This window comes from Excalfactoria chinensis, chromosome 2, assembly GCF_039878825.1.
Source record: "Excalfactoria chinensis isolate bCotChi1 chromosome 2, bCotChi1.hap2, whole genome shotgun sequence".
In the NCBI taxonomy this organism is placed as follows: domain Eukaryota; kingdom Metazoa; phylum Chordata; class Aves; order Galliformes; family Phasianidae; genus Excalfactoria; species Excalfactoria chinensis.
In genome coordinates this window covers 40,055,426-40,071,848 of record NC_092826.1, presented here as the reverse complement: position 1 = coordinate 40,071,848, position 16,423 = coordinate 40,055,426, and the positions used below count along the sequence as shown (strand labels likewise).

Genomic DNA, 16,423 nt, shown 5'->3' with positions numbered 1-16,423 from the left:
AGTTATTCCTGACAACACCTCAGCTGTACAAAGGCTCCGAAACGTTGCGAAGTATAAAGAAAATCAATATCCGCTTAATTTGGCTTAAAATATTTAATGAACTTGGACTAAATATACTTTGAAGATAGCATTTGAATAGGACTTTTGAAGAGCTGTATTTAAATCCGCACCATTTAGCTGAAATCAATTGTTGCTCTTTATCAGAATTGTGTATCAGAAGTTATGTCAATGAAGCACTGGAGAAAAAGATTTTGGAGCTGAGCAAAATGATTTTATTGGATCAGTTCGTACTCTCGGAGGGTGAAAATACATTTGAAGTGCTGAACGTTGTTTTTCCTTCAGTGTTTCAGCCGATAGAGTAGTTTCTTAAAGTGCCAAGAAGGCTGACTCTAAAAGCACACAACTGGAAAAATATATCTGAGCACCCTGTGCGTGGCAGCCTCAAGGATTGCCTTGCTTAAGTGTCTTTCCTGTCTCAAGTGGTAAGAGTCTCTTCTGTTGAGAGGAATCCTTCTCCAAGTTTTGTGGTGAAAAGCTGAAAACTATCCAAGCGACCCTAGAAAGGTTTTAATAACTTTCTGAATTCTGAAACTTGACAATGCCTAGTGCACGTGGAAAATGGTTGGTGGTTCATTTGTTCCCTCAAGTACATTGTCAGTCATGACATTCTCTGTTATGGTTCTCATTCTGTACAGCGTTAAATATGAAATTTCAATGCTTTGACTGTCATGTTTTCTACCTCCAAATTGTCCCTTTCTCTTTATACTGTTGATCTTCGTCAGAGCTTGTTCTTCAGACCTTGCAAATAAGATCTGTGTAACACTCAGACTTGGCTGGATACCGGGCATTACAAAAATGGGTTGCAGTGGGTGCCTTATTAAGCATTTTTGGCAGTTTCCTTCTAAGAATGTGGAGCTCCTGAAGGGAACTGATGAAAAAAATTGGTGGAAAATTCTTTCTTAGAAATTAACAGCACATTTTGCCGAAGGAATAAATCAAGAGAGATTTTTTTATACAGTATTAAAATTGCAAAAATATGACAAAAAATTAAGAAGATGGAGAACTGCAGGGACTCACATTGAATGTAAGCCTAGCAACAGCTTTCATTTTGTCTCCTTCACTGTAAAAAGCTCATCTAGATAAAATACAAACAAGCACTGTAAGTGCAATGCAATTATACCTAGCCTCAGGAAAGAGCACTGAGCAATTTTATTATAGTGCCAAAGATTAATCCTGGAATGTAAGGCTGCAAGAGTCCTGTCATGGGCCTGCTTCATTAAAAAAATGTGGAACAAGACGTTTGTAAGGCACCAATAAATCCATTAAGTGACAGAAGACTCTGAAATGGCCTTTGATGATTTTAGCTATTAAAATCGCTGAGGTTGCTGACTGCAAATACACTTTTAGCTGGCGCCCAATGTCCCTTTTAACCCTCAATCCTCTGGTCCAAATTCTCCTTGAAATGAGCGACCATCACTCTGCTCTGGTTAAATGGGCAACTCCCAGCTGCCTGGACTGAATCTGGAGTAGATGGAAGAAAAGAACTGTGGGTTTAAAATCTGCTCTTTCAGGTTGCTGTGAACGCAGAGTGAACAGTGCTTCAAACCCAGGTATTGCCTAGAGTTTTTTCAGTTCTTTGTTAGATCACTGTAAGCTGGACCTCAGCGGGCTCTTTCATTTCCAGAAGCTGGAATTTCTGGAGCTGAAAATACCCTAAAGGGAGCAGCAGCACTTCAATAAAACTGTCCCAAGCAGAAGCAGACCTGTGCTACTGAAGAGCAATACTATTGCCTAGTGAAACCTCTCTTTACACTGTGACCAGCAGCATAGGAAATTGCATTTGATTTGTCGGCAACATGAGGAAAAGCCATTGAGAAACCTACAGTTCTCTCTGCATCCTAATGCCTCCAACTTCCAAAGATAGCTAAGCAAAAACTTTAAATTGAAGTATTTTGACGTTTTATGTTAGATTTAGAAGTAGCTCTTTAGGTCAAGGGTTGAAGATTTCCATGCCAGGGAAATACATGATGCTCAGATAAAGGATGCTTGAGCCCTGTTGATATTCTCTACCAAATGAAGTTATTCTTTCCAGAGGTGATCTCGGGATACTCACTGTTGACTTTACCAAGCTTCTGGAGCAAAACTAGAAGATACATCCCAGAGTATTCCCAAGTGCTTCGAAGCTGTAGTAAGCATAAGTGAAGACTCAAGCAGACAGAAATGTTTTCTTCTGTGCTGGCTGCAATGGAAAGAGCAACTTTTATCCAGCCTACAAGGCGAGCAGAAATGTCACTGATCTGGATTCACAAGCCTCTTGTGTCAAGGTTGTAAAAACCCACAGCTGCGTCACAGCCATCACGTAGGAGTTTATAAATTTTCCATGCCACAATTAATCAATTTCAGTGTATGATTTTCCTCGCTGGCACACTTCCTGACTCCCTGTGGCACTTCATCTGTCACCGATAAACAACACAGGGATTTGTCAAAGTGTCAGTGGGGGTGGCTTTTCTCAGAGTCACCAAACTATGCACGTATGTGAGTGTCACGTTAGGAATTTCTTACAGTCCCCTCCTGGATTTATGGAACTCTCAAGAAGAGAGCTCCTTTTCCAGTTAAACAAGCAATTACCTCCTTTTGGGTTTTGGATCAAATAGCTTAGTGGTAGCAGGTGTTGCTTTTGCCAAGTTGAAGAAGCTGGTAATATACTAATTGATGACTTAAAACAGAATTTGATAAAAAGCTATTTATCCTGGGAATATTAAAGCCAGAAAAACACTTATGTGAGATAGAGGTTGTTATATTACTCATAAATCAAAGCAACACAAAGGAAAGAAAAGTAAGGCATGATGTATATATGATAATTTCTCTCAGATTTTATAAGGAAATAAAATATACTAAGAAACAGACCAGCTATGCTTCTGGTGCATGACAAGCATGAAGATGAAATCGTCATTGAAACTGCTCAAATCAGCCTAAGCCATTTGTTTACTGATTGTTTTCCCTCCAACTCTACTGACATTATAAAAGCACTCAGCTCAAAGCACCAGCGGAAGTGAAACATTCATGGTATCCTTTTCAGTGACTGGAAATCTTATGTTTAATGATTTCTGCTCTAGAATGCCTGCAATGTATTGAAGTCTTAATACCTCGCTAATCAGTACCTCACTAATTAGTCCATGACAAGAATGTTAATTAGGTGCACAGTAGGTGTTCTCCCTGTGTGCAGAGCAGCTTTTTCCCAGAGAGAAAAGTGAAGAAAAAATGATAGTGGAAGGCATCAAGGGAAGACAAGTACGTCTCTTCTACTGAGAGAAGAATGTATAAGAATTAATATTTGTAAAAGTTTTCCCTCTGATAATTTGTTCTATTTTGTAAAATATGTTAAACTTCACTTTGTGATTTGCTGCTTGTCACTGTAGAACATAATGTACTTCTTTTTTTTTTGTGAATTGGCATTTGTTTTAAGCTAGACAAGAAATACTGGAACATGACTACAGTCAGTTATACTCGTGGGCCAGCTCCAAGGACTGAGATGAGAGCATCCCGAAGTACAAGTCTCTGTAACCTGAGTTAAAGAGCTGAGCTGCATAATTGTAAGATGGAACAAGGTGGACAGGGTAAAGTCAGTCCGCTGAATATGAGCCAGCAGTGTGCCCAGGTGGCCAAGATGGCCAACGGCATCCTGGCTTGTATCAGGAATGGTGTGGTGAGCAGGACTAGGGAAGTCATCCTGCCCCTGTACTCAGCATTGGTGAGGCCTCACCTTGAGTACTGTGTTCAGTTTAGGGCACCTCAGTACAAAAAGGACATTGAGGTGCTGAAGCAGGTCCAGAGAAGGGCAGCAAGGCTTGTGAAGGGCTTGGAGAGTATGCCCTATGAGGAGAGACTGAAGGAAGTGGGGCTGTTTAGTCTGGGGAAAATCTGAAAGGTGCTTACAGCAAGAGTGGGGCTGGTCTCTTCTCCCTGGTGACAGGTGACAGAATGATGGAAAACAGCCTCAAGTTGTGCCAGGGGAGGTTTAGGTTGGATATCAGGAAAAGCTTCTTTATAGAGAGGGTTGTTAAGCACTGGAATAGTGCTTAACTCCCATGGGAGGTGGTTGAGTCACCATCCCTGGATGTGTTCAAAAACCAGGGACATGATTTAGCAGAGGGTTGTTAGTTAGGATGGTATGGTTATGTTGTGGTTAGACTCGATGATCTTAAGGTCTTTTCCAACCTGAGTAATTCTATGATTCTGAAAGGAGATGCACAACACCCATCACCAGTGTCATTAGTTGAGCCTTGGCTATCTACCCTACTATCAGAGGGAACCCAAAAATAACAGTATTGATCACCGTCATCTGTATTTGGTTGGCTACTTAGTCTTATCAGAGAAGCATGCAAGGGAGGAATAGGAGATACTTCTGATGATACTGTCAGTGTTAATGTTCTCGTTAGCTTAATGGTGTATATATATATATATATATATGCTGCTGCAGAGAATTTTAGGAGTGTTTTGCATGAAATCTGCAAAAAAGCTACTGCAGTGAGAGTCTTACAAACTTACTTGTATTTATATGCATGTACCTCAGGCTTCCAGAGAGAGGCCCTTTTCAAGTCTTAGAATCTCCATATGCTCCTGTTTTCACAGCTGTGAATAAAGTATTTCAGTAGATTTGGGACATTCTGAAAAATAATGACCATGTTCGAAGAACCCTTCATATAAAGAGATATAACCGTCAGTGAAATAAAGATAAGGTTGAACTGCACTAAAGAGAGAACTAGTTGATGCTTTTTACCCCACTCCGTAAGGATATTTCAGCTAAAGGTTCCCTGGAGGAATGTGAGATCTTGTTGTAGAATTAGATTGATTTCAAAAATGCATTTTTCACTTGGTTTTGATTGGGAAAATGCTTTGACATGGTTAATATGGTCACAGGTAAGCCATGCTCAATGGATGCTCTGTCAGTATTTAAAAGCTGTGACAAAAGATTGCTTTTGTCTACGAGGCCTTGTAAGGGAAGCGTGAATACAGTTCATACAGTTAAACACGTTTATTAACTCACCTGTTGTAGGAGATCTAGTAATTTCCCATAGCAGAATTGTTTGCAACTGTAAGTTCAATTAGAAAGAGAAAGGCATGGGGAGCTTGAGCTGGGATTAGCGGGATTACATGATTTTTCATCTTTTATGGGAAGAGATTTAAAGCTGGTCCAGGTACAAACAATCTTGCTACTTAGAATGTAGGATGGGTATCTTAAGGCTTATCTCATTTTGCAGATTGTTGTGAGCCTTCCTTGACACCTCCGACCGAACCAGCAAGACACAAACTAGCTCCAGATCAGAGGCTGTGTGGACACTTTAGTAAAGCACCATATTGAAGGCTTTTATCTTTAGAGAAAGGCAGGATATATTATCTCCAACTTATGCCGTGGTATACACATTGGTATCACTCATAGCCAAATTAGAGCATGAGTGAACTTGAATATACCTGTAAACTTGGTGCAGCTATGCCCTTTGTCTGCTTTGTAATGAGGCTGCTACTCATATCACAAAATGTCCACAATAAACAGCACTTTAGTGGAACCTTTATCAGTACTCTGAGAATTGAATAAGCTATTGGGAAAAGGTAGCTGTAATGTACCAGCACTTCGTTTGAACAGTGCATTACGGGAAAAAAATAATAATCAGGATCTCTTATGTGATTGCCTTCTTTTCTCCAAGAAATAAAAGGAAACTAGTCTTCCATCCAGACTCCTTTAGTAGGCAGGTAGTAGACTTCAGCAATTAATACTTTCATCCTTCCTATTAAGTATATGTGTGGGTTTGCTACTGAAGACAGTAGAGTGTTTTGGATTGCTTCTCTATAGAGTATCTCCTTTTCATCCCACACGGCCCAATGTTATTTGACACGATCTAGTTGAAATAAGGGTGTAAATTAAAATGCAGGTCAGAAGCCTGAACCAGGCTTGTTTTGCTGGAGTAATTATCCATAGGAAGCAATGAAGCTGACACAGATTCCATTTTTTTAAGTGATGCTAAAGATGTCTGTCTTTATTCTGGAGGCTTTAGTCTTTTACAGTTTGAATGCCAGCTGTGAAGGAAGCCATAGTTTTTCTCTATTCTCTGTCCAGCAGTGGTGTTCTTAGTAATATTCTGAAGACTGGAAGACAAAATATTCTTACTTCTGAGCCTGCTTCTGGAACTCGTTTAATTAGAACCATACTGTCCTGAGTTTGAGTGAATATTTGGAGTGTATTTGCTTGAATAAATAGAGGTGCTATGTTGTAGAGTATGGATTTAGTTGTGTGTGACTTTTTGTCTGCCTCTTCCAACCAGAACTGGCTAGAAAAGCATTTTCTAAGCTATGAACTAATTTCTGAATCTTTTATGATTTCTTCTCTCTTATATAATTTAAACTGAAGATTCCTTATTTAAAAAAAACCTAAACTGAATTTCAGAGCTTGTGTTATGTAAGTCAGTTAGTTACATCAAGCGGAAAAACTGAACATTGCCTTTGGGAGATAGAGAGGGGGAAAACAAATGCTTGAAAGCAGAGTCTAGGGAATGGAGGGCAATTCTGGGACCAGCTTTCCCCCAGTCCATGCCACAAAGAGGCTGGCAAAAGGCAATGAATACATGTGGAGCACCAGTCATCCACAAAGGTTCTCCGGGATCGATTATGGATACTTAAATATGAATGTTCTGTCTGGGAATAATATTTAGACTTTTCACATGATTTTGTCTTCCAGAATGATTGAAGATTGTGGGAAAAGAGGAAATACCATGGCAGAAAGAAGGCAGCTGTTTGCAGAGATGCGTAAGTACTTCCTAGAAATTTCAGTGCATTAGACCAAGCCACTTGCAATGCAATGTCAGTAAAATTTATGTAAGTTTTCCATCTCAAGTAACGGATACCTTTGCTTCACAAACAGTTTAATATTGTGAAAACAAAACTACAGCAAAATGGGCTGATTTGGCCAAATAAGAGAAATGAATTTCCTACACTGCATTTTGTATTTTTTCTACACTATGTTATATTATTGAAATTAATGACTTTTTGAGACAAATATGCTGAAATACACAGGTAGCAGTGAAGGGGGACGGGGAGGGGAAGTGTCTCCAAAAGCAGAGCAGTGCCCAGCCAGTCTCTGAGCAGTGCCCACCTTGGAAGACAAAGCTCCTCATCCCCTTCTTCTACCCCTAGTTTTTATTGCTGAGCATGATGCTGTATGGTACTGACTACCCTCTGTTTATTACAAGTCAGCTGTCCTGAATGTATCCCCTCCCAGCCTCTTGCTTACTCCAAGCCTGCTCACTGTGGGGGCACAGTGGGAAAGTAAGTAAGAGCACCTTGATGCACTGCTCAGCAATAACTAAGAAACACTGATGTGCTGTTGACACGGTCTATTTCTATAGCCAGAAATAAAAAATACAGAACTATGCAGGCTGCTATGAAAGTTAACTCCATCCCAGCCAGACCCAGTATAAACTCTGCCCTTTATTCCATATCACTTGCATCATGCTCACATCTTGTATGATCCACCATTCTCCCGGCCCTGTAGCATATGTGCAGATACAATTCCTTTCGTCTAAGAACCACTCCCATCAATTGTCCATAAAATAGCCATTCAAATGCCTGTAGAAATCTGTTCATGTTAATTTGAACTATAACTTGAGCACCATCTGTCGTGGTGGTCGCTCAGACAGGATAGGCAACCCACCAAGTTTGCCTGGGTCCTCTTATGAAAGCAGTGCCACATATGTGTTTGCCTTTTCCCAAGGGAAGAACAACCCATGCCATCTGCCCCAGCCAGTTTCCTACATGCACCATGGAAACTGTACTGCGGGGACTTTATCTCCTTCCATAGTATGTAGTGATAAGAAGGAAGAAATGCTCTTGGTACTCAATTTGAGTCATTAAGCCTCTTGGGACAATCTTTCCCCAGCCAAGATGCAGGCCCATAGGATGAATGAGAAAGAGCGATTCTCTTTGAATTCATGAAGCTGGAAGGACAGTCTTTGTGTGGTTGGTGCCTTGATGTCTGTCTGAGCAGCCAGTTGTCACAAACAGTAGGCATATAACTCTGGTGTGTTGCATACCAGCCTCCACCACATGGATTGTGTGCACTGTACGGCATCTGGATCTTTTGTGTCCTGTTTGTTGTTCAGATTGCTGCAGACCCTGTCCACCATTGCTAATTCCCTCAGATACTTTCCTCAGCAGTGGTCTACTGTCCTCGGTACTTTACACTGTTTTGGAAGGCAATCACCTTCATGCTTGACACGAGCTGCCTCCAGAGGCTGTGGACAGCTGGCCCTTTTCTGACTACTTTGTGGGTTGGGTGATCCCAAGTGAGGGATCCCAGCTGCTGAGCTTCCCTGCCCTCCAGTTCCATACCACTGTACACACTGGCCCAGCATTTGAGCAGCCAGCTGCTCTCCTGGATCATGGCCACAGGCATCTTGCATGTCCCACAGCTTATTCAATATTAGAGACAAGGTGGTTTTTGCCTCTTCTATGATGTTTCTTTTCCCTTACATGTCCTTACATCTGCCCCACTGAGGACCAGGCTGCTTCCCTTGGTTTTCCCTTCTGCTGCCACTCAAGGGGAACTTCCTTGTCCCTCACCAACAGTCAAGAGTTGAGTGTCTGGTTTAGCCATGATGTCTGTTTGTCCTCAGATCTGTAGACCCTCCCAGTGTCCATCTGTGTGCCCTCAGAACCAGAGATCCTCTCACCCCACTAGGGACTCTGTATAGAGTATCTTGGTAGACATAGAAGGCCCCAGCATAGTGCTAGAAGCTGCTGTCAGGAAAGACAAGGCATCTCTATTTCAAGGGATGAACCACAGTGCAGAAGAGTGAGGAAGGAAAAAGAGAACCTAGATGCTGTGCAAGAGTAGCTAAAATATTGGTGTATTATCAACACCAAGTCACAGGCCAAAAACACAGCACCATGCACGCTGCTGTAATGAAAGTCAGCTCTATCCTAGCCAGGCCCAGTATAGGGTTTCATGTACCTCAGATACCACTTCAGTGTATTTTTTATAATGTCTAGTTAAGTTTTGTGTTCCCTACAGAACTGTGTGTCATGGATGTGTTGTTCTAACAGCGTTCCTGCTATTCTCTTGCCAGTCACCTCTTCTTACAAACAATCCACCATTTCACAAGGAATTTGTATCATGTATGAAGTTTGAGATTGGCACCCTCTTGCTAGATCTACCAAAGTTCTGTTTATTTGATGGTTATTTCTATTATTTGTCCCTTGAAATACAGAAAAAGATGACAGAACAGTGAGACTTTGATTTCTGTGAATATTTATTCCTCAAAATATTTCATCAATTTAGCACTCAGAGCTGGTTGCCATGTTCTGCCCTGTGTATCAAGACTTTGATTCTCTGAACTTAAGGGCAAGGCCTTAATGAAACAAGGTATTAATGGGACCGGAGCAACTGTGCACTCTGAAAGACCAGGGCTATCCTTGTGAATCAAATGTGGTCAGTAGTGTTCTCCAGGGATGAGCTCAGGTGCACTGAATGGTGTATATCTGCAATACTGAGCTCTGCAAAATAAGGACTTTTCATTCAGCTAGCCTGTTGAGAGCAGGCTTGGCCCATTCCACTGTGTTTGCTTGCTTTGATCATAGAATCAAAATCATTAAGGTTGTAATGACCAATAAAATTATCTAGTCCAACCATCAGCGTATGCCTGTGACCGCTCTAGACCACACCATTCAGTGCGATATCACCCTTTTCACCTTCAGGGATAGTAATTCCACCACCATGTTAGGTAGCCTGTTCCAATACCTTACCACTCTTTCTGAGAAGTTTTTCCAGACATCTAACCTAAAGCTCCCCTGATGAAACTTTAGGCCATTACCTCTGGTTCTGTCACAGTTACATGGGAGAATAGGCTGACCACCACCTCGCCACAACCTCCTTTCAGGTCATTGTCTCCCCTGAGCCTCCTCCAAATTGAGCAATAGTAATTTCCTCAGCCACTCACCATAAGAATTGTGTTCCAGATGCTTCACCAGCTTTGTTGCTCTCCTTTGGACACACTCAGTGTCTTTATTGTAGCAAGGGGCCCAGAACTGAACACAGTACTTGAAGTGTGGCCTCACCAAGTGCCAAGTAGGAAGGGACCATCACCTCCCTGGTCCTACTGGCTTCACTATTTCTGATACAAGACAGGATGACGTTGGCCTTCTTGGCCATCTGGACACACTGATGGCTCATGTTCAGCTGGCTGCCAGCATACACTCCCATATCCTTTTTCCTCCCTGAAGCTTTCCAGCCACTGTGCTCCAAGCTGTAGCAATGCATGGGGTTTTTGTAACCAAAATACAGGATCCAGCCCTGTACTTTTTTGCTCCCTACTACGGGTAAGGACACCTCCCACTAGACCAGGTCACTCATAGCCCCATCCAGCCTGGTTTTGAACCTAGGAGATGGGCATCCACAGCCTTCCTGGGCAACCTGTTCCAGTGTCTCAACACCTTCACAGTAGAATTTCTTCCTGATATCCATTTTAAGTCTACCCTCTTCATGTGTGTAGCTGTATGATAACTGTTGGGTCTCTGCTTGAACCACTGATTGAGCAGCTGGGGGAAGGACCTGCTCAGCCCTGGGATTACAGGTGAAGGCAATTCTGTGTGACCAGGAGGGGTGGAGCCTGGATGCACCTCTCTTAGACCTCAGTTAGGGGCTGGTTACTACTGGGGAGTGGTTTTTTTCTGGAGGTTCTTTCTTTGTGGTGTTTTTTTTCTTTGAGCCTAGATCTTTGGAGGCAAGTGAGTGGTCCTTTTTCCTTTCTTTATAACACCTTTCTATTGCTTGAGTTCCTCTGTTGTTGTATGTCTTATATCACCCTTCCATTGTGTTGATCTTTTTGGTTATTATAGTAGTCATTTTCCCCTCATGCTACCTGCCCTTATAAAAAGTTCCTCCCTAGCTTTCCTGTAGGCCTGTTCAGGTACTAGAGGGTGGCTTTGAGGTCCCCTTAGAGCCTTTTCTTTACTAGGTGGAAAAGCTCCAGCTCTCTTAGTCTGACCTTATAGGGAAGGTACTCCAGCTTATGTGAAGGACTTGAGCCTGTATCAGCCTAAGTCAATAGAAAAGCTTCCATCAACTTGAGTCAGTTTGATGTGGTCATGAACTGCTAAACCAGAGGATCATTCTCTACAAACTTCCAGTGAGGATTTATGATTTGCTTCCATGAGGTTGATGGCTGCTTTGTTGCTTTGAGGGAATTAAAGCAGTGTTTCTAAAATATACAGTGAGCACTGGGAGGACAAGGAGGGACTGTTGTCCTATCTAATACACAAATACTCATTGACTACTATTTTTCTTCTCACATTTTAGTGTGTTAACATGTTTACTTGTGTCTGCTTCTTGGGTCAAGCATTCCTCCCATTTGCCTGTGTCAAACCATGACAGCCTGATATGAGTACTGTTAGATTGTGGCCTGGTGAAGGGATGTAGCCAGCCCTGGGAGCACAGGTGGAAGCAGTTCACTTGTGAGACTGGATAGGATGGACCCAAGGTCCTCCCCTCTCTAACGGCATTCAGAGACTTTAGGAAAATCTCCTGTAGGAGTTTTCTGCATTATTCCTTTATTACCAAGTTGTGAATAATACCTTTCTTGGTTGATGTGGAGGTGATGAAAAGCTGTATCTGCTGCCTCCTATCATTACGGTCTGCCTCTCTTACTCCTTTTCCTACACGTGCTTCTGGAGAACCAGTTTTCAACTACATTAAAAGATAGAGAGGAAAGCACTAATTTCTAGTGATAAACTAAATATGCTGTAGGTAAGAAAATGTCCACAGTCAGTAAATGCTTAATTTTGCATGTTTAGAGTACCTCTAATTCCTGCATTAGTATGGAGGGTGTGCATTAGTACAACAGCAGCTTGTCCTACTATCACTGCATTTAAGTTTCTTCAGCTGTGTGCCAGTCCATGTTTAACTGTAAATATGTACTTAACATGCCCTACATACCCTTGATGAAACAAAGTTTCAAAAATTGTAAAAATAAATAAAATAAAAATATGCACTTCTGGTAAAAGGTTAAACTCGACAATTTTAGAGGTACAAATAAATGATATTGAGGACTTTGCCGGTGTTTTAGTTTCTAGTGGTGATGCTGGCAATTCCGTGGTTAAAATCCCATGGTATTTTTAGAAAGTGGATTGCGCTCGAGACTACGCAAGATAACAGCAACAAAAAAAGTCTGTCTATTCATTCCTTTTAAAGTAGGGAACTTGTTCTTAACAAGGAGGAACTTACTTCAAATCTGAGGCAGTGTGTGCTTTTTCCCTGTATTTAGAGAAGTTTCATTTGACTTTTGAAGAGGCATCTTTCTGGTTCCAAATTACAAACATTTGCCTCTTAGTATCATATTTTGTAGGGTCTGAGTCCAGATTGTCTTATCTCACAGAATGCACCACTGGATGTCAAATCAATAGGCTACCCTTAGTCTAACCTGACATGCTCATATGTATCCAGGCTGCTCTGATGGAGAGTTCATAATGAACATAGTTGTTGTGCTGCCAGCTTGTATTATGTAGCATGGAAAAAGCAACCAAAGCTTGCAACCTATTTATTTATTGCAAGCCGTCAATAGTATTACATAAAGAAGAACATTCAAAAGAAATAGTGAACCAATGCCAGTAGTCAAAGAGAGTGAGAAGCCACTGGCGATCTTGGTAGGCAAATTACAAATTCAATCTCATTTGCCACACATCTTTCTGCTTACTTTTCAGCTCCATGTAAGAGAAGCAACGTTTTGCAGAAGTGATTTGGCAAATAGATTTCAGACTATGGTAAAATGTGAACTGTGTCAGAATTAGTTAGTATGTTCTGGGGATTTATCAACAAAAATACATAGTCTGAAAGTAATTGTGTGCAAATAGTGGTTGGGGGGAGGGGGGGAAGGCAACGTTACTGCCTGCAAAATTGTTTAACTGTTAATATTGCAACCTAGAAAGACCTGTGAGGCAGAGTCTTGCTTTGCTTTGAAAAGGTGCTAGATTGTTTAAAATAGTGTGGGTGGATGGTGCCAGTTAGGTATATGTTCAGCAGTGAAGCTGAGCATCTAGTATAAATAACGTCAAGATGAATCCTGAAGGAAACATTTGGGAAACACATAAAAGCTGAATAGGGCATATCTAAACAGAGTTTATCTCTAAATTGAAGAGAGCCATCCATATGAGGGGTGGGCTGTTTGGTAGATAAGGAAGTGGATGGAAGGCTGTATGCAGAACACCTTCTTGAAATGTGCTGTGCAATTAATAATCAGCCCTGTATTTAATAGGCCATATTGTAGCTATGCAGCAATACTTCTTGGGTAAGACATACCAGCCAAGAAGGAGAAATCTTTAATTAACAACTTAACAAGCTACTCCTCTACTTTCTGAGATTCTTTGAAAATGTTATGAGTGATACACAGCAGCAAGATGCCTGAAGGCACTGTGTCATATACTGTCCCTGTCCTGGTCCCTTTGTGCTGCTTTTATGTGTGGAATAGCTACCAGTCAGCTTCTACCTGTATCCCCTGGACGGCTGCTCTGGAAATCTTGTGGAATCTTTAAGCAGTAACAGCCAGGACCATACAATGTGTGAGCCAGAGAGATGACTATTTGAGATCTCCAATGCAGAGAATACACCTTTATGAGTTGGAGGATGCCTCATACTCCTTGCAGTATTTTTGCTCCCTTCTGCAGATTGCTATCAGTCTATTTCTTACAGCATGATATTGTTTCTAATTTGGCTTGCTGGCAATACCATGTTCTGATCTGGCATGTCAGCCAAAGTTATTTGTTAAATATTATAATTAGATGAAGGTTTTCATCCTGTTGGAGCCAGGCCATTGTCATTTAGCCTGCAGCTTGACCAGCTTGTTCTTCAAAGTGACGGACACGGTGGGCTGACTACTTCTTGCCTTTCTTCACAGAAATCTTTTAACACTGTAGCTCCTACCCCTTCTTGCTCACCCCTCACTACCTTCCCTGCTCATGAGATAGCCTTGAAAATAATTACAGTCAACTGTTGTGTTCTTTGTTTTCTGTGCTTTCCCTGTTATGAAAGATACACATAGGTCATATTCCATACAAACGTTGCTGTTATTGTCTTCCACTAGGGGCTCAAGATCTGGATCGCATTCGTTTGTCCACCTACCGAACAGCATGTAAACTTAGATTTGTTCAGAAGAAATGCAACTGTAAGTATGTCGGCACTTCTTTCCTATGCTGTTGGTATTAGATTTCCATTGCGCTACACAGTCTGCCTTTCAGATCAGTCCCAAAAGAGGCTGTTGGATCTGGCATGGCAAAAGACACCAATCAGAGCGCCTGGGAAGATTTCAAATACTGGCCTGTTTGTATAAGGTGCTTGTCTCTATAGTAATGCAAATTAAGAGTTATAGCAACAACTCTGTGATGGAATAAAAGTGATCCTGTTCCTTGTCTGGGGTGCAGCAAAGTATGTGCAGTTTAGTCAGTCCTGTTTTTTCCAGAAGGCCGGCTAGAGAGATCTCTTCAAGAGGGTGAACCTGCTTGTTATCTCTGCTTGTCTTTCTTCTGCGTTCCTGACTTCATTTCTAAGAAGTTTCCCATTTGATTAGTGATCTTTTTAGTATTTCTTCTGAGATCTGGTCTCTCCCCTTTACTGTTTCAATTTTTATTAGCACATTTGTGAGAAAAACTATTAACTTTAATGGAGTTTAATGCATATAAAACCTGTTATGGATTGTATCGTTTGTTCTCCATCTAAAATATTGTTCAAATATGTAGAATGATGGGTTTTGGTTTATGTGTTTTACTGGAACTTTCCATGCTAAGTTAATGAAAGTCATCCTATCTGTGGAAGCTCTTGTTGGTAGAAACAGAAGGAGGAGGACTAATGCAGAGAGAACAGGTATTTTAGTCTTCATACTTAAACTAGAATGACAGCCTGGCTGTGCTTGTGCTATGCACAGTGATAAGAACATTAAGAAATGTGCTGTAGATAGGGATTAACCCCCTGGGAGGGAGTTCCTGGTTTTGAGGTTATACCTGTCTGTGTTACGGAAATGTTTAATTCATGCTGTCCGTACACACTACAGGGACCAAGATGAAAGAAAAGACTTTGGAGAGAGAGTGTTTGGTAGATTATTAACAGAGCTGGTCTTTCAATCACTTCTGCAGTATGTTTCTCCTATTTTTAATTTGTATTTAGCTGAAGTATGAGTTGACAGGTTAGTACCACATTGCAAGCAGGCTGCCAGACAAGGAACTTAGGAGGGGCTTAGTACCTACCCAGCAGCTGTTTTCTCCCATTCAGAAGGAAATGCATTGAAATACGCTGTTATGCTGTGTTCAGTTATTAATTTTTAAATTTTTTTTTTAGATTGTGTTTAAGAGGATGAAATTTCCACTTTTGTTTTCATGGTAACAGTTCAATAATCTAAAGTGACAGAAGTATCTAATTAAGTTGATGCTGATCACGAAGATGCAGCACTAATTGCTTTGGTAGCTGCTGTATGAGAAGCAAATGGAAAAGCAAAAGAATGAGACAGTCAAGTTGTTGCGAGTGGCTGACTGGTGAAAAATATTGGTTGTTAATCTCAACTTTATTCCTCTTAAGTGAGAGCTATTTCTGTGGAACCTATTCCTTTTGTTCTTTGTATAGAGACCCAATGCACATAGCCTTCAGTTGACCAGTTTGTACTGAGTCCTTCATGGGTAGTACTTGCCTTCTGGCTGTCATTGATAACCTAGGAGAAGTGGTTTGGTGGCCTTACATTAAGAGTTACGCTGTATCAGCCCTCTCTGGAGAGGGGTGAGGGAGAAGAAGTCTTAAAAATGCTGTCCTAGGAATTATGTTCTGTGCAACCTGAGGAATAATTTGTGTTGCTCAGGATCAGGCTGAATTGGGTACATGTTTTCACCATAAAGTACAATTTTCTTCTCATTTCTGTCCGACTGCTGCTCTCCCACATAGCTTCCTCTCACTGGTAAGAAGAGTCGTTCATTCACTGTGTGATGGAATCATTCATTCACTGTGCAGTGCTTGTAAACATAGAGCCACTGAACAAGGCACTGGTCTAAAATGGTTGATGTCTGACCTCTGGCTCATGTTAGTGACTCTTGTTCCCTACAGAAATTGCCATCAAGCTCTACTTAGTACTAAGATGGGGGGAAGGAAAGGAAACATCCTCTTGTATCCTAGCTCTTTCATATATGGGAATATAAGAAGGAAAAAGCTCGGTCTGCTTCAGTCACCCAAGCCATCTTCATCTTCTTTTGGCTGTACTCTCTCGCCCTGCCTTGACCAGCTTCTTGCTCAGTCACTGTGGCCCAGACTGACTGGGAAAAGAAATTGCTTGGAAGAAAGTGTGTGTAAGGGGTTCTTTTAAAGAACTAATTTAATAAATTGCAGGGAGCTGCGCTTGGCTGCAGG

The 16,423-nt window shown here is 41.4% G+C and overlaps 1 protein-coding gene across 7 annotated transcripts in view; it reads left to right on the top strand.

The window, feature by feature from the left end:
• Window positions 1-16,423, top strand: part of DTNA (dystrobrevin alpha) — a 219,347-nt gene that overhangs the window by 107,757 nt on the left and 95,167 nt on the right. For all 7 annotated transcript variants that reach the window (XM_072330605.1, XM_072330607.1, XM_072330610.1 and 4 more), the window contains exons 2-3: window positions 6,734-6,801; window positions 14,124-14,204. In XM_072330605.1, coding sequence (XP_072186706.1) covers window positions 6,735-6,801; window positions 14,124-14,204 — 148 coding nt within the window. In that variant the 5' untranslated portion in view covers window position 6,734. The remainder of the gene's footprint in view (window positions 1-6,733; window positions 6,802-14,123; window positions 14,205-16,423) is intronic.